Genomic DNA, 22,440 nt, shown 5'->3' on the forward strand with positions numbered 1-22,440 from the left:
CTTGAATATGCATCTGTAGTCAGGAATTCTGTTACAACTACTGACTCGGCTAAACTAAAGAAAAGTATCTAATTCAAATTCCTACCATAAAGTTCGCGTATATTTCTGTCCAGTAACTCCAAAAAAATTTCTAAGAAAAATTGAAATTGTTTTAAATATCACAGTTTATATTTTAAAATGCTACAATTTTGATTTCCTGTTTTTATTTAAGATTAGCTGTACCCGTGCTCTCCGCACATAATTAAAATAGGACATCTGGTCCAGGGAACATTCGTGTTTGATAGAAGGATAAATCGTTTAATATGTCACTTAATTTAAATTGTATTTAAATAATTAAAATGCGATCATTTTGCTCCAGAGACCACTCATTTAGTGCAATGATAATTCCTTTAACACGTTTCTTAATTGTTATTACATGCAAATAATTAAAATATGATCATTTGGTTCAGAGAACATCCGTTTTTGGTGCAATTTGGTCCCATCAAAATTTTACTTGGAATGAAACGTATCGGATATCATTTTTAAAGGAACTTTTATTATGTAACATTTTTCACAAAAATCAATAATAAGCGAGATATTTTGGTTTATTTAATTCAGGTCCCCTTATAACCTCTCTTTTAAATAAAGTATTTTGAATGCCATATAGCCTAAAATCTAACTTACAACGAACTTAATTTATATTCCAATTTTCATCGAAATCCGTTCAGCCATTCGGCGTGAAAATGTAACAAACATCCAGACAGACAGAGAGACATGCAATCAAAAATTTCAAAAAAGCCATTTTCGGTCTCAGGATGAATAATTATACATGTTAACACCAATCGTTAATTCTCTGAGATGAAAATTTACCGTATGTGTTCATAAATATTATTTTAAGAAATACAGGAAATTAATTCATTATCAAGTTTTCTATGCATAAGAAGCTACGTATTTTAATCTTACCTGTCCTGGATTCACTCAGAAGTTACTGTAATAACATTATAGCATTATGTCCATCTAGAGAAACTACACTTTGCAATGGTGAAATAATAATTAATTATACAAATCGGTTAATTTAGCTTCTGATATTACTTCATACAAACACAGAAACATTCTCTGTAGGCTATGTTTAATAGCTTCCGATTGTTGTTGTCCAAGGCCCCTTATAGACGAAGTTATTTTTTTATTTCATTACAGCGACTTAGATGGCGTTATCTTAATTTTAAAACTCATTTATCTTATTACATATCAGTCCTATCAAAATTTTGTATAGAATAAAACTTATCGGAAATCATTTTTAAAGAAACTTTTGTTATATAACATTTTTCATGAAAATTAATAATAAGGGAGATATTTCGATTTATTTAATTCAAGCCACCTTATAATCCCCCCCCCTTTAAATAAAGTATTTTGAATGTCATATAGTCTAAAATCTAAGTTAGAACGAACTTAATTGATATTACAATTTTCATATAAATCGGTTCAGCCATTATCGCGTGAAAAGGTAACAAACATCCAGATAGACAGACAGACGTACAAACAAAAATTTCAAAAAAGCGATTTTCGGTTTCAGGATGGTTAATTATACATGTTAGGACCAATTATTTTTGGAAAAGCGAAAATTACCAGAAAAATTTCGGCTACAGATTTATTATTAGTATAGATTTTAAAAGTGATATTGTAATCTGCGATTCTTTCATAAATAACATTAGCATATTTTGTGTGCCCACTCTCAAACACGATATATTAAGTTACTAAGCGATATGAGAACCCGTTAGGCTTAGTAAACTTTCCAGAAACGAACTTTATCTGCTTACAGATTCATTATCATTAATGATAATCGTTCGAGAAACTGGCCATTAGTGAATGATTGAATAGTTCATTGAATTAAAATATTTATGGGCAAGCTGTAGGTTAGTGCTAAAAAGAATATTAGCAAAATAATTTCCGACTGTTACACTGTATGAAGATATTTTTCTCAACGTATTAATTTTAAAATCACTGAATTTCCTTTACTTAAAATCTATTTTCAAGATTGAGAGGGTATTAATAAAATTGATAACGATACGGAGGTGATATACTGTATCAACGATGAAATGATGACAGGGAAAACCTGAACACACGGAAAGAAATATGTCACACAGAAGCTCTTTTACCAGAAGCCTTTCATAATCTCCACAGGTCGAACTCAGGTCCCCTTTTGTGAAAATCTGTCAATTCAATGAATTGATCACAAATCAGTACTTAGGTGAGTCAGTTGAACAACAGCTAAACTAGAATTAGAACGGATATCAGTTCATATCCCAGAAAATTCATAACGAAATTCTTATCTCCCTGACAACGGAGATTGCAAATTCGTAACGTACGTAAACCTAGCAGATAAGTTCTCTTCAGTTGCGACAATATGGCGGTGCAGACATGTCTCTTGGCGCTTTTCCTAGCAATTGCAGGTAAGTTCTGTCTTCAAGGATATTTTATATACCACACATTAACGACATTTATTGTAAAAGCAATTAAAATTTAGGCATACGTCTGTAAATACCTTTAAAAGTTATGTATACTTGTGTAAATACATTTAAAAGTGACCTATACTTGTGTAAATATCTGTAACTTACATTCACTTTAAGAATATAAACCTCACAAAGTTCTGAATTCTGTGCCCATTGTAGCTGGAAGTGTTTCTGGATACGACAAGTGGAGTGATGACTACCACACCTATTTAGAGAACAGCAGGAAGAACGCAGAACGACTGTAAGTGTCTACTTGTGAAGTAATGCCTGCAATTAGGAATGAAAATTAGATGAATTTTTAAATACTTATATAGTCACAATCATGCCATGGTATGAAAGAAAAACTTCACAACCTCGAGCGGGATTCGAACCTGCGACTTCCTGTTCTCCGGTCAGGCGCTCTACCAACTGAGCTATCGAGCTCGTCTGACGCTAAAGGCTTGAAATTCTCCTCTCATACTGGCGACTCTGTTATAGAGTACTGTCCATAGCGTCTGATCTAGTCAGCACTGCTTATGGGTGGAAAGAAAATTGTAAAGGTAAACTTCATCTTACGATGTTGGATGATGTCTTTCATACCATGGCATGATTGTGACTATATAAGTATTTAAAAATTCATTAATATGTCACATCAACGGACATATATACGTCATCCAACATCGTAAGATGAAGTTTACATGAAAATTAGAGTTTCTCTACCCATACTGTTTGCCAAGAAAGGTTATCACTGTATCAGCCGTCGTCTATAATCTCTCAGAGAGATTAGGAATTCTTTTCGAGGGAGTTTTATTACATCCCAGTGCCTCATTTCAAAACATATGAAGATTTTCTTATTGTCTCATGAACTATTCGGTGTTTTCCTTTTAGAAGTCGTTATACCGCAGTTGAAGCATGGCTTTGTTATCTCACGCAGGGTGTGTGGGCGACAGCACGTGGAAATCTTACGGAATAGAAACATTCTCGTCCACAGAGAATCCAAAGTCATGCTTTAACCACCGTTCAACGGCTTCTACTTCTTGTTCTTTTATGGGCGTGCTGCAATTGGTTCCCAAATCTGTGAATCGGTTCCCAGTTCGTCGCAGAAGTATACCCGAATTGGTTCCAGTTGATTTCATCAGTGTACTGTACTGCATTTGGTTTCCGCGCTAGATCAAGCTAGGAAACATTTCCCTTCTCATTTTATACAGACTTAGGACTATCAACTACTGTCTACGGTAGTAGATAAGTTAAAAATGATTTGTTCTTGGCGGACACGCTGCGTCGAATAACTTCATCATTTTATTTCTTTACTGGTAAAAATTTGTAACGCAGGAATGTATATTTACTTATTTTGCAATCAGAAAGTTTTTCCATCAAACCTTCCACAAAAATTACCTTTTGTTGCATTATTTTAGACCTACCTTTACTTTTACTTCTAAGCTTAATATAAGTATCACACTGAACATCTCCTAATGCAAATATACTGTATATTTGGGTGTGGAGCATTAAGTTTACTGTGAAAAGATTCACAATAATTGGTTGTGCGCTCTGAAGAAGAGGTAAACTTAGCCCATATTGGAGATAGATTCTAATTTGTTAGTGCAATATACGAGTAGGTATGGAGGAGGTAATCAAAGAATTGGTCCAGTCGATCGTCTATAGGTTTGACAGCCATTAAGTCATTAAAAAACGATCTTCAACTTCTTGTGGCGTCAATAAAAGCAGTACGAATATAGTGTTTAGAAGCTGACCAATTTCAGATTCCTTAATTTTAAATTCCGCACTTGAACCTAAGGATTGAATTTTTCTCCACCAAGATTGTGCAAGATGAAACCTACAACCTTTTAGCTTGGCTTTAGGGAATACATTTGAAATTCAATTTTGGAATGCTTTTTCGAAGTCAGCATGAACAACGACTGGATTCACATATTGTTTTAATTTAATTGAAGGCGTAAATATATGACGTCGCATGTTGATCTGGAAGCAGGAAGAACACAAAAATTACGTAATGATTATCTGTCACACCATGCAATGTAAAAAGTTTTTTTGAATAATTTAGGACACGCCTTGAATGTACGATCAACAAAAATAGTGTTCATTCCCTCCAGAGCTTCTAAAGTCGATTTACAGGAAAACGCAACAATATTTATTTCGGAATCATTTACAAACAAAAGTGTTCAATTTTATTAGTGCTTAGGTCGTACGAAGACATTATCAAATGTAATAATTCAGCTGAAGTTTGGGGCTATAAATTTTAGTCTTACAGTTAAACGGCTGCGGTATACGTTATTCCCCTTAACTTAGACCTACAGATGTCACTGGTAGTCAGTGTTTGACAGAGTCCGTGGATATCCAGAGTACCGCAATTGTTTGAGCCGGCAAATGCCGACAAATCCGCCATTGTTAGTCCAGCGCGCGCTATGCAGTATACAGTTGTATGGGGAAAGAATGTAATTTAAATGCGAAAAAATGCAGTGCTGCTGTGTTCAGAACTGTTCACAGAGAAATGAAAAAAGCGCACATCTGTTTTGTCTGTGACAAGGTGAAAGAAATAAGGAAAAAGGAAAGAAGTGACTATAAATATGAAAAGGAACGATCCGCTACCTAAGCGAGCATACATTGTGAGATTAATGAATGACTGTATTTTGATATTTATTTTTTCAAAATTTGGGCCCCAAAATATTTTTATAAAAATAATCTAGAATTTAAGTTGCTTCAGCAATGATATTTCTACACGAAACAAATGAAAATCACGTACCAATTAGGATCAGTGTCAAATTTTTACCATCTTCTCCCTTTCAAGTCAAGAATTTCTGAATTTAATCCTATTTGCTATTTGCAAGAATGACATAATATATTTGTGAAGTTCTAAATTCATTCTTGAGACAAGATTGTATTGTTTGGCTCGATTGGAAAATACAAAGACCGTAGAAACTAGAAACCCTATTAAGGTTAGACTGACGTGAAATTTCAATTTTCTAAACTATTCTAGGTAGATCTATGAAATTTTGTACTTTTTTATTTTAAATTTTAAATTGTGTAAATTAAGGTTTTCAAAAATTACTACATTTTGTCCAGAATTTTTGTCTAGATACGTGTCAGACCTTCAGAAACAAAACTTACTATACAATTTTCCTTTTTATTTTACTTAAAAAAATATTTGACGCACTGAAGTGTAAAAAACAGAAAAAAAGACATAAACTCTAGCGTAAAACAATTAGTATTAAAAACATCTCTTATTCATATTCTGGCTTATAGGCCTATATATATATATATATATATATATATATATATATATATATATATATAAAATCAGGCAGTACATCTCACTTGACGATATGTGTCAGAGGAAGAACAATTTTTTGTATGCATCTGAAGTCTGATTATTGGAATATGTAGCTAATCGGCGAAGTATGCATTGGAGGGAGAAAGGAACTGGCCACCCTACCCCATTATTTCCTGGCCTAGTTGTCTCATGAGTGATGCCTTTTTGGTATTACTTATGAGGTTCAAACCTGTCTTCGGACAGTTGACTAAACAACAACAAAAAATATGAGTGTTGGGTATAATCCTGATGGTAAATTTTGTTAAAAACATATTCAAAAACATTTACAAAAATCATGCATGTAGTCAAAATCTGTAGAAAGAGTAGCATTTATAGCAATGCAAATTTACAGAAAATTAAAGTGGAGAAAATTGACTTCAAAGTTTGGGCTGATAATAATGAATCAGGTCTCCGTCTTTTTTATTTTCTAGGCATTTTGAAACTTAGCCTATAGACCTAGCATATTATATGCAGAACTTACCCTTATATACACTACCATTGTGCACACCTAACCTACATTAGTAAATAAAGATGACGACTGAAAAAAAATCGATGTAAACTTATGAAAATGCTATACTAGATAAATATTATTTACAAATCACTATCACTATAGACTGTAGACGGTATTATAACGCTAATAATAGAACTGTTAGAAACTTGCAAATATTTCTTGTATCACAAACAAAAACCAAGCATGGAAAACACGTTGTTATGGCTATTAGCAACAAGTGCAATTTTCCTTTAGACAAGAGTTGTGCTGTCCTTTGTAACTGAATATCTTTCAAAGGAAAGCAGCCTTTGAAGTAGGCCTAACATCTGTTGGATTCTACAGTATGAAGAAATAAGTCGAGAAGATCAATCGGAAATCTAATATAATTAATAATGTATGAAATGCAGCGTAATTTCCAAAACGGTCGCAGAATTCAGAGTGGAGGGCGTGGACGGAGCATTTAAATTAAGTCAGAGCCCTCAGCCTTTCAAAAATGTGACTCTAAACAGCTGACAGACCGGTCGTATGGCCATGAAAAGGGCATCTTTAGACCACAAACATATTTTTAAAGATAAAAACAAAGAAACGATTTTTTTGACCAAATCTCACATCAGTGTATCCTTGGGGACATCAGTCTATACAGGTACTGAAATTACTAACTTCCATATTTTTAAAGCTAAATTCACAAAATGTTTATCACTAGTATATCTGGTTAATAATAACACATGTACAAAATTTTGTCCGTCTATGGTAAGTGGTTTGCATTTTATTAATGACTTAATAAAATATTGTATTGCTTTATATAAAAAGTCCCTTGCGCCACAATTTACATTATTTTTAATTGATATTCACTTATATGATTCTTTATATACATTGGAACAAACATTACTATTGGAATTTTCTGTACAGTGAATGGGTAAATTAGTAGGAATTTTTATGGCTATTAATTTTATTTTTTATTTTATAATAAAAAATTCTAGTAATTTACTGATTAATTTTACAGCAAAACCCTATAGTAAGCTTTGATTCCATGTATGTAAGGATCCATACAAGTGAATGTTAATAATGTAAATTGTAATGCAAGTGAGTTTTTATATAAAGCGGTTCAATATTTCAATAAAATATTAATGAAATGCAAATCACTTATCACAGGCGGATGAAATTTTATATATTTGTTACCATTAAGCAGATATACCAGTGATCAAAACTTGGTGAATCTAGCTTCGTAAGTGTGGTAGTTATTGATTCCGCTATTGTAAACTCTTAAAACTAATTTCAGTATAGTGTCCCCTTATATGCGGAAGCGGAGAGTTTGCACGAGGAATGCAGTTGGAAATGTTTAGATTATTGTTATTTTATTTGCAATATTGTTGTTTTCATTTGTTACTTGTAATTTATTAAGTTCATGTTGTTGTAATACCTATAACTGTGATGTTTATGAAGGAGTGTATTGAACACTTAAATGCGTATTTATGCTATAATAATTATTAAATGGAGTTTTTATACATTGGTATGTTGACTGACAATAATGTTCTAAACTGTAAGAAGATCCTTTAGAAGTTTTCGCCCTTCAAATTAAAAATATCTGAGTTTTACTTTAAATATTCCTATCCCACGCGTGTTGGAAAGGAATAACAATGGCGGCCGACTGGGTGATTGCGCTACTCAGGTATATCCACGGACTCTGGTGTTTGATCGTCACCTTTTTTCCACTAGCTCAAGGACATCTCAGGGATTCAGGATGATTTTCGTGGGAAATCTGATTGAATTTTGTGTATATACAGAATGAGCCGTAAGTAATATCATTAACTTCAGGGTGTTATTCTTTGAGATATTTCAAATAAAAAACGTTAAATACAATTTTGCTCGTTTTCGATTCCTCTTCGAGGTAAAATTGTTTTATATGAAACATTTCATAGCGTGGTTTTGGAAACCTATTCATTTAATTCTGGACATATGTCCAGTCAGTTTAAGAGAGCTGTGAATTATGATAAATTATTGAACGAATTTCAGTTTCGTCGTTTAACTGTGCAGAAATTTGATCTGAACAAATGTAACATTGTAAAATTTCTTTCCAGAACGAAAAATTACATTTGTTCGGATCAAATTTCTGAACATTTAAAGTATAAAACTAAAATTCTTTCAATCATTTATTATCATAATACACTGCTCTCTTAAATTGACTGAGCATATTGGGATTAAATAAAATAGCTTTCCCAAAACACGTTGTGAAATGTTTCATATAAAACAATTTTTATCTCGGAAAGAAAATAAAAACGAGGAAAATTGTATTAAACTTTTTTGTTTTAAGTATCTCAAAGAATAACCCCCTGAAATTAATGACGTTACCCTGTATATTGTTCGAAGGATTACCCAAACTTCATCAGTCTCCAGAACATAGGCCTACGCTACATAGTAAAGATTCATCGTACTTTCTCTCCAGAAACATTTCAGATAATGTGCATGGAATTCTTGTGTACTGCAAATTTCCAAATGCATAATTTCTGAGTAACTTATAAGAGTGTTTGAAGATATTTCTATCTTGTCAATATATCTCAATTACGTAATCAATGAGTCCGATGGTGACGTCAATAACTACACATTTTGTAGAATTAAAGCAAGTGCGCAAAACTTCAGAATGATAATGATTCTTACAAAAAAAAATGGATATATAATAACCCAGATATATCCTTAAGTGCCTGCGCCAGATCCTAGTGAAAACTGAAGAATATTATTATGTTCGTAACCTTCCAAAAATTTAATTTTATTGCAACAAAAATTAAAACACAATAAGTATTTTTTCAATTAAATGTTAGAAAACTCTTTCTCCTCGTAGTTCACTGTTATGTTTCGCATGTTCAGAATTCAACAGAACAGTGTCATACATCGGCTAATCGAGTTCACTAAATTGCATCTGATGTAAACAGTAAGTAGTATTACGCCATTCTTTTTCTAATGTACAAGGTGGGCCAGTCAAACGGAAAGCCTTCAAGGCGCAGAAAAAGACTAAAAAGTTACTATTATATCAATTTAATGAGTAGAAATAACAAGTACATGAATAACCATTAGGTATGCAGCAAGAAAAAAATAATAATTCTTAAAAATTATTACGTCGGCCAAGTGACCTCCATTGAAACGCACATATTCTTCGAGTCTGGCCACGTACTGTTGCATAACCCCTCTCAGCATATTCACAGGTATCGCAGCGACTTCTTCTCGTATACGTTGTTTCAGGGGTGGAATTGTTCTGGGTGGATTGCCCCCAAACACCTTCGTTTTGAGGTGTCTCCATAGGAAGAAATCATATACCGTTAAATAAGGTGACTTTGGGGGCCAAGCGATATCCCTTTCCGAGAAATGACGCGGCCCGGGAACAAAGCATTCACAGCAGCCATCGAAATTCTTGCGGTGTCGCTTGTTGGTCTGAACTGTTCAAACAGTGTGTTTTCATTCACTGGAAAATGGACGAGTTGTGGTGTAAAAAATTTCAGTAACATTTCAACACAACGCACTGAATTAACAGTCACTACATTTCCGACCTCATTCTCAAAAAAAAAACAGGAGATAATACGCTTTAAGTGCGTAGCCGCGTTGTTCCCCGGTCCAACGCTTCATTGAAATCAGTTAATTGCAGTTTGCAGTAACGGTGAGCACCATTTAACAAAACATAGTAGAGACAAACAACTTGGTTACTAGGGAACGCGGAGATAGTGACGTCATCGCCTAAGGTGTCATAAATTATAAAGTAAGTGGGTAGAGAAGAGACTGTTCTATTCATTCTCACCCTCTCCATAGGAACAGTATACTCCCATCAAATCTTTCCGTTTGACTGGCTCACCTTTTATTTTAGACCTTTTCCAGAAGAAATGTGACGATTTCTAAAATTTCTCAAGCGTTTAATATACCGTAGTCCACATCTAAAAGATTTTGCAGATATTGTATTGTATTATAGAAGATCCATATTTTTATATTCTCATTTAGTAACCTTTAAATCATTATCATACAACAAGACGAATTCTTTCTAATTTTTATTCTTTCTGCACTAACGACAATATTACTTTTCAATAAATTAGCATAGTATTGACGACCCGTGATTCCGTTGAGGAAATGCACTGATGCCACTTCTACTACACTCATACACCCCATACCATTACTGTGCTTCAGTCATGTTTTGTTCTAGAAATAATTTTCCTTATTTAATTCTCTACACTTAACACCGTGCATCTGTCATTCATTCATAGTGTTCTGCCCAAAGGTAGGTCTTTCACTGCAAACCTAGCATTCTCCAGTCTTTCCTATTTTCTCTCTTCCTCTTTTTCTCCACATATTATCCACATATCGTAATGTCGTCTATCATCTGATATCTTCTTCTGCCCCAAACTCTTCTTCCGTTTACCATTCCTTCTAGTGCATCCTTCAGTAGGCAGTTTCTTCTCAACCAGTGAACCAACCCATTACTTTTCCTCTTTCTGAACAGTTTTAACATCATTCTTTCCAACATAGCTTCGTTTCTTATTCTGTCACACACTCCATCCTTCTCATATCCACATTTCAAATGCTTCTATTCGTTTCTCTTCGCTTCTCTTCACTTCGTCGTAATGCCCATGTTTCTGCCCCATACAATGCTACACTTCACACAAAGGACTTCATTAGTTTCTTCCTTAGTTTTTTCTCCAGAGGACCGCAGAACATAAGAAACAGAAATAGTTACCTTTCTCTTGTACGTATGTCAAAATAACCCTGTTCCACACCATCTTAGAAGGAGTAACATATTTGTTTTTTAATGTTGCCTTTATCGTTTTTTGGCCTCATAGACAAAGTATTTCCTAGGAATAATTCTACCATAATATGTTTTGGTTCTGATAATTTTCTGCCAGTGCTGTTAGCATATATTCACGTTAAGTTCTCTGACGTTAGTTCTGTGTCGATTTTTGGTACAATCATTCTGAGATTATTATATATATTTTTTATTTTGTATTTTGGGAAATAATATGAAAAATGCTACTAATAATAGCAATATTGTTGGTATAATGGATGTCTGCAATACCGGTCGAGCTGTGTAACTTGAAATGTAGTTCCGGTTTTTGCCACCACTGGCTATGTGACAATAACATTCACTTAAACTTCAATAGTCTCTCGATAGTAGGCTTATATTTAAGTTGGAGGTATCCTGTAAGTTTGTCGTTGGTGGCGACCATATTATAGTGCCGTGGTCATGAAAACATGGAGCTCCACCCCAAGCGTTTTCATAGCTAGACGTAAAGTGTCTGTTGGGTCTGTTTGTCTAGCTCAGGGATACAGAACTGACGAGAGAGGGGTGGAAAGCATGGGGAAAGCGTTGGTTCCCCGTCCACAGTCCATCGGCGTTGAATGACGTATCTGTGGCCCGTAAGCAATCATATAAGACAGACACTGAATACGAAACCTACCAAGCCAATGACGCGTGGATGGAAGGAAAGGATGAGTGACGTATTCGATGAGTGACGCAACGTCACAATTGTCGCCCAGTTCTGCAAGCCTAGTCTACCTACTCCAAGTACGTCAAGTTGTTTCGTTTGAAGTAGCAGGCATAACAGACTCAGTAGTGTAGGTGACTATTCATATCTTGCTGTAATAGACACCGGTAATCTAAATAAAGAACCTGTACGCAGTTGCGAAACGTTGAAAAATGTTCAGAGGCTAATATTAATTTACGAGTAGCCTACAAATATCTGTGTATTATAATCTTTGTGCCTGTCTTTGTTTTATCAAATTATGTTCGTTGTTTTTATTGCAGGATTATCATATACGTAAGTGTTGGGATCGGAGTGTTTGTGGTCACCACCATCGTCGTGTTCTCCTGCTTGTGTTGCAAAGGCTGCCCCTTCTACATGCGTCACAAACGAAGTTCCCCTGGCATCATTTTTAGTTCCAGTAAGTGAGATTTCTTTACGATAAAAAATGAATATAATTTTAAGTGAGTTATAGCCCAGATCACATGTATAACAGATTGTCCAGCATTACTCTTTCATGGTAACAACTTTTCTCAGGTTTACTATGCTGCCATCTAGTTGTTACATAAGGAGTCACGGCATAACTCCCATTTGAATTGCATTAGCGACTGTACTGCCATCTCGTGTTCGTTTAAGGCGGACGGGTGGCGACCCTGGCGGTTGTTCTCTTTAAAGTGCTACCAATTTTAACATGGGGATGAGAAATTTGTTATATATGTGATCAGAGGTTATAGAGAGCTAAAAGTATACAAAAAATACTGAAATATGCATACAAATATGTGCAAAAATTCATTTAACTATGCAATATACCGGTAATAACATTTACATTGACTTGTTGACTTGTCGTTTAAGGCACCTTACTGAGGAAATTTCATATTAATCTCTTAAGAACATTAAAAAGAGTAAAAATGGTCTTTGGACGTCACAAGACACTATCAATAAAGGATTTGCTTTCGTTATATAGTTCGGATCTGTCTACTTAATACCCTAAGGGTGAAACCTAATCATTTTTCTCCTATTACTATGTATACTAGTGAATTATAGTGCTTTTCTAGCTCTCAGGTTGAATTTTCTTTTCACAACTTCGTTTCGCATTTCGGGTATTGACAAATACTACAACTGGCAGTTATTTTCTAACTGTTATGTTGGCAGCAATAATTTCGGTTTGTACTAAAGGAAACTGATGAAAATGCAAGTACCTAGGCTTGTGAATTAATAATTAATTAGTAATACCAATATTGATATTAATAGCAATACACAATTCAGTTCAGTTGAGTTGAGATTCCAATTAGACTCTATATTCAGATAAGAAGTGTAATTAAATAAGATATATCTTATAAACCTACTTGGTATGAAACATACACGTAAATATAATCCACATTTTAATTAATTTTTTTCGTGTTCAGATTTTTATTAAAATGTCCAAAAGAGGAAATATAATGGTAGCTACTTCTCCAAGAAAGAAAGTCCTTGTAAGTATTTTGAGTAGGCTATAGTCTACTTTTCAAAGTGGTGTTCTGTTTTCGGAATTCGTACTAATCATATCACGTGATCAAACTACATTTTTAGATTAGATCTCACTGTTTAGTCAAAGCAATGAATTTCATGTTGCCAGACAAAATACACTTTAACATTAGATCACACTAATACTAAGTCTAGTAGGAAAGTATACTATTTCATAAATTAATGAACTATTTCGAAAATACCTCACAACATAAAGATCAGATGTGGTAAATAAGGAAGACATTATTATTGTTAATAATTATTATTTTATTTTATTTTATTATTTTACTACTACTATTATTATTATTATTATTATTATTATTATTATTATCATTATTATTATTAATTATTATTTCAGTACGTACTATTGCGATTTTACCCTCTTTGGTGATATCTGGTATTAATTGGAAACACCGAAGAGACGGCCAAATTATACTGTGATCAAATTAGACTTTTAGGGTGCTATTCATAGACATTTCGCAGCACGCGCTACGAGCGTACTAAGCTAGCCCCGGCTATTCACTGGTTACTAGTACAGAATTCAAATCATATCCTATCGCTAACAGTAGTTTATGAATACGAAAAACATAATCCACCGAAAGCCCGCGCTAAAAATGTCTATGAATACGGCCCTTAGAAACTACACTTAGCCTACGTGATCCTCACTATAAATACCACTAGTTGACAAAAAAACTGATATAACGCTTAAGAAGTTAAGCAAGAAGTACTAAAAATGGTTTTCTCTACTTGTCTAATAAAACAAACAATACGGGCCGTATTCATAGACATTTTTAGCGCGGGCTTCCGATGGATGATCAACGTTCTTCGTATTCGTAAACTAGTGTTAGCGATAGGATATGATTTGAATTCTGTACTAGTAATCAGTGCATAGCCGGGGCTAACTTAGTACGCTCGTAGGGCGTGCTGCGAAATGTCTATGAATAGCACCCTACATTCTTAATTAATATTAGTTCCAAAAAGATTAAAATATAAATAAAAGTTTGCACTTTTTAAGAAGTAGAAAAACATATGAACCTCCTAAAACTTATTTTCAGCAAAATATGTACAGATTTAGATAAATATAAAATCATTAAAGAAAATTAAAGTATCATTAGATTAATTTCAGAATATCGTGCTGACGAAAAAGAACACTAAAAGGAATAACACAATTCGCACCATGAGATAGGAACTGAATTATTACGAAACGCATAACATTTTATGAGAAAGTCCGTGTCATCTCACAATCAGTGAAACACTCTTTTGCAGTAGTCGGCAAAGAATACGTCATTTAAAATGTAGCCCGCATTACACAGCAAAAGGTAAGGTAGGAGGGAAGGATACGCAACTGCTCAACGTTGAATGAACAAGTGATGGCTAAGGGAAGGGAGATCATGCCTTACCCCTCCGCCCTGCAAGTGTATTAAGGGAATGACTCGCGAGTCAAGAAATGCCGACCACTGCTCTTTTGTCTTTACTTAACTTATTCCTACATAATTTTCTTTTCATCTTCCTTTCTGTCTTATTCTTTCTTTCTTATATAAATTTGCTTCCTTTTTCTTTCCATTTCCTTTGCTTCGTTTTCCCTTACTTCTTCTTTAACTCACTTTCTTCTGTCTTGTCTTTATTGTTTCTATATTTGTTTCATCCTTTGGTTATTTTCTTCCTTTCTGTTCTCCTTCCTTCCCTTCTATCTTGCTTAGTTTATTCAGTCGTTAAAAACATGTTATGGGAAGTAGCCTACTGGGTAGTAACTTCGCATTTTTATCAACAGTAATTCACTAGACGTTTTGATTTATCTAGAGAAAATCAAAACTCGAGTGGGATTTAATTGACTATTACACGATTAGAAGGAAGTATATAAAGATTAGAAGTAACGAAGTACTCCAATACAATAAAATATTAATTGACTTACGAAAATACAACTGTCTTCAAATGTATTATTGTACTATCTCAACATTACAAATATTACGCTAGATGCGTAATATTTGTAATGTAGATGGCAGTAGTGAGCAATGCCGAGAAGTTCTCGATCTATTATACACGATGGCAATGTTACTAGTCAAGAAGGCTTTGTTGATTCAGTTTCATTTTTATTAAAATGCAACATTCCACTTCAATTATCCGAATCCCAGTAATCAACGTCACTTGACAGATGATTTTCAATAAATCTTAATATTAAACAATCTCTAATACGTGACTATCCATAATATCATATAGCAGAAGCTATAACATAACCTAACTAATATACACAAGTGTTAGAAATGTTTTTAATTAATGACGATGACATAAAAATAAACATGAATAATTTTAAAAGGAATAATTATTGAATGTACAATTTTCAAATTTAAATGTGGTTGGTGGTTCAATTGATGTTATATTGGACGTGTGCGTAATAGAAGTGGAACTCGTTGATTTAGGCCTACATGGTGTATTCAACTTATTCAGAATTTCCGAATGAATAATTTTAAAAGGAATAATTATTGAATGTACAATTTTCAAATTTAAATATGGTTGGTGGTTCAATTGATATTATATTGGACGTGTGCGTAATAGAAGTGGAACTCGTTGATTTAGGCCTACATGGTGTATTCAACTTATTCAGGATTTCCGAATGATGCTCTTCACTTATTTGTAAATCGGATTTCAGAAGATGCATAGGTATGATCAGTGATTTTTATTAATTCTTGTTCTTGAATGCCAATGCGAGTCATATTTGAAACTGATGTGCATCGACTGGAGTGGTTTGTAATTATATATATATATTTTTTTTTTTTGACGTCCAGACCAGCGCAGTTTCAAATGTTGGCAAACAAAGAAACAAATGCTAGGGACGCGATAAAATTAAACAAATGCTAGGGACGCGATAAAATTAAACAAATGCTAGGGACGCGATAAAATTGTGCGATAAGCAGCCATGATTGGTTGAAATACGTCCTTTCGTACCGTTTTATTGGTAAAAAGTAGTATGACGTAGTAAAAGTGTAATAGTCAAAATAATTATGGTAGTCGAAAATATTGTAGCTTAAAATAGTAAAATAACCCCAAACAGTGCGTCGGACCTGTTTTTATTTCAACCGAACACCCCATGATTGGAAGCCACTTCATGATGTAAGATATGCCAATTTTAGTGATAAATTCAATTTGTTGCAGACACGCAGCCTGCCATAGTGACGACCCAGAGTCCTCACAGCATGCCATCTCCACCACCGTACTACACGCATCCGGGCTTCGTCTACCAGCAGCAACACAATCCATACCAAGAATATCAATACCAGAGCCTTCAGCAGGAGCAGCAGCAAAGTATCCCCTATCACACAAATCTGCAGCAACAAGATCTTCTTCAACAGCAATACCACCAGCATCAAGAAGTTCAAAATCAGCAACGCTAACAGAAGACAGATCTGCAATATCTGAATTACTAATTTTGTAGGAGTGCCCTCCTCGGTTCGAGGAACTGTGCACAGCGATCGTGAAGTATTTTACCCTATATGAAGAGTAAAATCAAACAATTAATGTGTGTTTGTTTTTAATGCCAATATCATTACACCAAAAAAATCATAACATCACTTGCTTTCTTTTAAAATGTATTTCTTATAAGCGAGATCGGTTTTAAATTATGCAAGCGAATAAGAACACGGAAATTAATTATGCATTGCAATTACACTAAAAAAAAGGGACACAGACGATCCAAAATTTTTTTAATTCAACCAGAGAAAAATTGTATGTATTTTTTAGGAATTTAAATACCATTCTGAAAACATTACGCCTAATCAATAATAATTCAGGCATAATAAATTCATATAAGACATTTAAAAAGGTTTGTTTTACTAGTACTAGGTCATTCGATAAATAATGGCAACAATGCTGTAAATCAGTGCTTCTAGCGGTGACCATTGAGATCTTGTATTACGTAATAGAACAGCGATTGTTTCATAAATTTGCAATATTGAAGGTCTCGAAGTAGTATAGTATAGAATGTTTTATTTTCGCTGGCAGAGTTAAGGCCATAAGGCCTTCTCTTCCACTCAACCAAGCTTAATCAATAGAAGTTACATACATATTTAAATTATGAATATTTACAATACACTTAAAAGATTCTCCAGCAGTATTCTTCAGTTAAGTTTTAACGACTAGTACATGTTTATTTAAATTGAGATAAACCTGTAAGATAATGTAATAACTTAATTTATGAGCTAATTAAATTCCATTCAGTCTATATGTAATATTTAAAGAGTTATAATTAATTTGAGATAGCTAGTTGGTTAAAATGATGAGAATTAATTTAATATAAGTTTACTAGAACTATGTTATAGGGACAAAAAATATAAGTCTAAAATATATTTACATAATGAGAATATTAATGTAATGAAATTTTCCCATTAGAGGTTTTGTAGGCTATTCTATGTAAAGAAATTAATGGTAATAATAAGACTGGACAGATGTTAGTTTCATTATAAGTAACAAACATTAATCAGTAATTAATCTGTTAAGTAGGTATTTATGTAATTTTGACATAAATGAAGTTATTGTCCAACAACCCCTTACATCACTCGGAAGCGAGTTCCATATTTTGTAAATACAGTGGCTGTTTCTAATTTGAAGTAAACAATACAGCCCTAAAGGTACGAACAAAGATGCTTCATAAAAATCCAAGTTGCAAGAGACGAATATGCAACTCAGTGCTTTAGGCCATCACAAGAAGCCTATGGGAGAGAAGTCCTCCCATACTGAACTACAAGCTTACACTTTCAATCAAAGAGTTGATATCTGAAGAGTTTTACATTGATCAGTGAAAGAGACATCCAGAAATGCTGCTGCAGATGGAGTCCGCCATCTTCCAAGAATTTGGCAACGTATTGTTGACATGGTAGGGGACTGTATTTGAAGTATGTAATGTCAAAAGTAATCAAAATAAATTTAGAGTGAAACAGTAACTATGTTCCATTACTTTTCTAATGCTTTAATACCACTAAATATATAATAACAGCGGCAGTACAGTATTAAATATATTATTATTATTATTATTATTATTATTATTATTATTATTATTATTATTATTATTATTATTATTATTATTATTATTATTATTATTATTATCATCCAAGTATTGGTCAAAAGTAGAATGACGTAGCAAAAGTGTAATAGTCAAGAATAATAATTTCAAGTAGCTTGAAACATCTATTGAAGTATTTGTTAATGAAAATAATATTTATGTTGCTTTTTATTTGTATTGAGTTTGCCCGAAACCAATAAGAGGCATCCTTAAAAGAGTTGAGCATAGTAAAATTAATTCATCGTTGTCAACATTAGAGTAAAATAAGGTAATGTCACCCGCAAAATCAATCGAATCAATGTTAGCATGTGTGTGTATCCAGTGTCTACCCACTTCACTTGCTTGATTCGGGTTCCGCATATTGCGGATAGATGGCAGGACTGTAACCCATTATCAAATTGCAAACCACTAATCTAGTTCCTTGCCATCCATATCATGAAACCGTAATTTTGAAATAATATCATGCGAAACACAGTCAAATGCTTTTGAAATATCGCACAAAACAGCAAAGTTGCTGTTGTGATTTTCAAATTCAGCAATAACATGGGATACTAATTTATAAATTGCATCGAGTATGGTAATCACTTTCTAAAACATACTGAGGCATATTGAATAAATTATTCCACTAGAAATAATCGGTTAATTGGATGCGTATAATTTTTTTCAGTGGTTTTAGAAAAAAGAACTGGTAAAATTCTTAAGACAGGCAGCAGGATCTCCATTTTTACGAATTGGTATAGTTTTCACAATTTTAAGCGGCAGAGGAAATTTATCCTCCGGCAAGCACAGATTAACGCAGTGTGTTAAACGCTCAATTGTAATATAAATTACACCTTTAACTAATAATTGAACCCTAGTGTCCTATATACAGAGTGAACCGTAAGTAATGTCATTAATTTCAGGGAATTATTCTTTGAGATAAAATTTCAAACAAAAAAGTTTAATACAAATTTACTCGTCTTTACATCCTTTCCGAGATAACAATTGTTTTATATGAAAGATTTCATAGAGTGTTTTGGGAAAGCCATTGATTTAATTCCCAATATGCTCAGTAAATTTAACAATGAATGAAAAAATTTTATTTTCGTCCTTTAAATGTGAAGAAATTTTATCCGAACAAATGTAAAATTGTAAAATTTCTTTACAGAACAAAAAGTTACAGTTGAGTGTCAAATTTCTGCATATATAAAGCAGAAAACTAAAATTCTTTCAATCATTTATTGCCACATTACACTGTTCTCTCAAATTGACTGAGCATATTCGAAATTAAATCAATGGCTTTCCCAAAATACGTTATATGTTTCACATAAAACAATTTTTATCTCGAAAAGGAAGCAAAAAAACGAGCAAAATCGCATTTAACTTTCTTGTTTGAAATGTCTCAAAGAGTTGTTGTTGTTGTTGTTTTGTTGTTGTTGTTGTTGTTGTTGCTGCTGCTGCTGCTGCTGCTGCTGTTGTTGCTGTTGCTGTTGCTGTTGTTGCTGCTGTTATTGTTCTTTAGTCAACTGTCCGAAGACAGGTCTGAACCTCACAAGTAATACCAAATAGCTTACTACTACAATAGTGGAAAGTAATGATTAATAATATGCATGTGGTTAGCGACAGCGCCGCCAATGCCATCTAGCGACTCGCTATGAGAACAAATACATAGGCTACATTTAAACTTAAAGAGAAAAATGTTACGAGTAGTTTGGTATTTAAGAAACGTAATAACTAAATAAATTCAAAGCTCTTTCTTTTTGTTGCTATACCCTTGTCATCTATATGAATTGTAAAATAAAATCTGAATTTTAATAAAGAAATGGGAGAAAGAAAAATTACTAGAAAAATAAATAATGATTATCTAGTCATTTGAAAGAAACGATTTGTTTAATATATTAACTTTGTCACAAATGAATTCTTTGCTTTTTTTACATGTGCGTCTTTAAGGACACTGAAATACTTGTCTACCAGCAATCTCATACAAACATTACTAAGCACTTCCACATTTACACTGTGTTTTAGAAAGCAATTGGTTATTTTATTTCTAAGTCCATGAAGACTTTCTCACAGAAACTTGTGAAAATCTTTTTCAAATATTTCAGGCATCTCAAGACAATTTATTTCCACTTTTCACTTTACTTGGACAAGATACATTGATTTCTTTTCACTGCACATACATTTGTAAAATTCAGTGCAACTTACATGGGCCATGTTGTACTGAATGTCAACAATAGCTTTAATAGATGAGAGAGTTTATCTATAGCTAGAATACTCAAATCAATCATAACCTCTTTATATGTTTCTTACAATTTCTTATTTTTCGGAAATCTGACAATTATTTCCGTTCATTTGAATCTGGAAATTAAAACAGTCGTATATGGCACAAATAACGCCTCTTCAGCCACTTCCTTAAATTACAGGACATAAGAAACAAAGAGAAAAACATCGTTCTTACCATAACATCACAGTCCAGTATATACAGACGCGAAGCTCAATACGTAGTAAATATGCAAACATTAGATAGTTGCTCACCACTAGGATCGCTAATATCGCTCATTACAGGCAATGCAAAATAGTACCGTCACAGTCTATTGTTTCTAGCACCCTCAAAACTCAAGCTTCGTGACTGTATATAGTAGACTGTGATAACATATCAACTGCCATGGACGCTGCTGTTAGTTATCTTATCGAACCGCTAGGTAGCAGTCATGGAGTATGTCGCCAATTTTTATCGTCACTTTCCACTATTGTAGTAGTAAGTTATTTGGTAATACCAACAAGGCACCACTTATGAGACAACTAGGCTAGGAGATAATGGGTTAGACTTCAGATGCATACAAACAATTGTCCTTCTTCTGACACATATTGTGAAGTGAGATGTAGGCTTCATAAAAGATGTACAGTACATAACAGCCAGAACTTCAATCAAAGGCAATCTCAAAGCGTAACCCACCAAAATTAATGACATTACTTACGGTTCACCATGTATATCCATGCAATTTGAAGCTTTGAGACCATTAACTACGTTAATAACATGCAATTAATTTCCATTCTAATGGGTATGGTGGAGATTTAGATTTTTTTTAATTACATGTCTTTATTAACACAATGATCTAATAAATACATATTTCCTTTACTGATTGAATAAAATACTGATTATAATCTTCCGCCTTTAGTCAAACATCGTAATTAGAGAGAGGGATTTAGGCAAAAACCTATTTTTTTTCCTTGATACGTACAGGCTTGAGATTTAATGTTTACATTTTTCATGGAAATATAGGTATAAATAAAGGGGTTTTATAGTGCCTAAAATGCCTATTTCGTCATTAGTGCCTATTTTAGGTGTTTTTTTTTTTTATTTTTGCATAATTTTTCGTAACTGTTTACTGCTTTTCTTAACATTCTGTACCGTTTACCTTCCAAGACGGATAACAACAACTCCTTCCTAGCAGTGAATAACACAGTAGAGAAGTACCTTCGGGCCACCCCTTGTCATTCTTACAATCTTTCAATCCTAAAATTCCAACTTTCAGTCGGCATGGCTAGAGTAGTCGGTATAGCGCTTCTGTGCTCTAGGTTACAGGTTCGATTCCGGCCCAGGTCAATGGCATTTGAGTGTGCTTAAATGCGACAGGCGCATGTCAGTCGATTTACTGGCATGTAAAAGAACTCCTGCGGGACAAATTATCATTATTATTATTATTATTATTATTATTATTATTATTATTATTAATCATCATCATCAACATCATAACTTCCTCTGTATGTCAGCAATTTAACAAACTCGCTGGATTGTACCCGAATAAGCATTCTCTTACATTCCAAGACTGATAACAACCCCTTCCTTTTTTCTCACCATTTGTAAGTACAGCAGTGAGCGACACAATAGCCATAATATGTGCTGATCATCTACTGTGAAGCAAACTATGGAAATGTGATTGGTGAATGAAAAACACTAACTTAAAGACAGAATGTCTTCATTTTGTGTATACATGTGTACCCTTGTAAAATGTGAAATGTGTAGAAGTTTCTTTTAATCCTATAATTTTGTATTAAATAAATGTTGAATCTTATATTAGTGACATTCTTTAACAAAAAAGCCTATTTTTTATTTTATAGAGCCTAAA

General features: G+C 33.5%; 1 protein-coding gene across 2 annotated transcripts; it reads left to right on the top strand.

Annotated features, from left to right (window-relative positions):
* Positions 1-2,014: 2,014 nt before the first annotated feature.
* Positions 2,015-22,386, top strand: LOC138699921 (TPR-containing protein DDB_G0280363-like). 2 transcript variants are annotated; one of them, XM_069826118.1, is made up of 4 exons: positions 2,039-2,429; positions 2,649-2,730; positions 12,060-12,196; positions 16,429-22,386. In XM_069826118.1, the coding sequence occupies exons 1-4, from the start codon at positions 2,384-2,386 to the stop codon at positions 16,665-16,667; spliced, it is 504 nt and encodes a 167-aa protein (XP_069682219.1). In that variant the 5' UTR covers positions 2,039-2,383; the 3' UTR covers positions 16,668-22,386. The 2 variants fall into 2 exon arrangements, with proteins under 2 accessions (XP_069682220.1, XP_069682219.1); XM_069826119.1 differs by lacking the exon at positions 2,649-2,730 and having other exon boundaries at positions 2,015-2,429.
* Positions 22,387-22,440: the final 54 nt, after the last annotated feature.

Source organism: Periplaneta americana, chromosome 5, assembly GCF_040183065.1.
Source record: "Periplaneta americana isolate PAMFEO1 chromosome 5, P.americana_PAMFEO1_priV1, whole genome shotgun sequence".
Taxonomy (NCBI): domain Eukaryota; kingdom Metazoa; phylum Arthropoda; class Insecta; order Blattodea; family Blattidae; genus Periplaneta; species Periplaneta americana.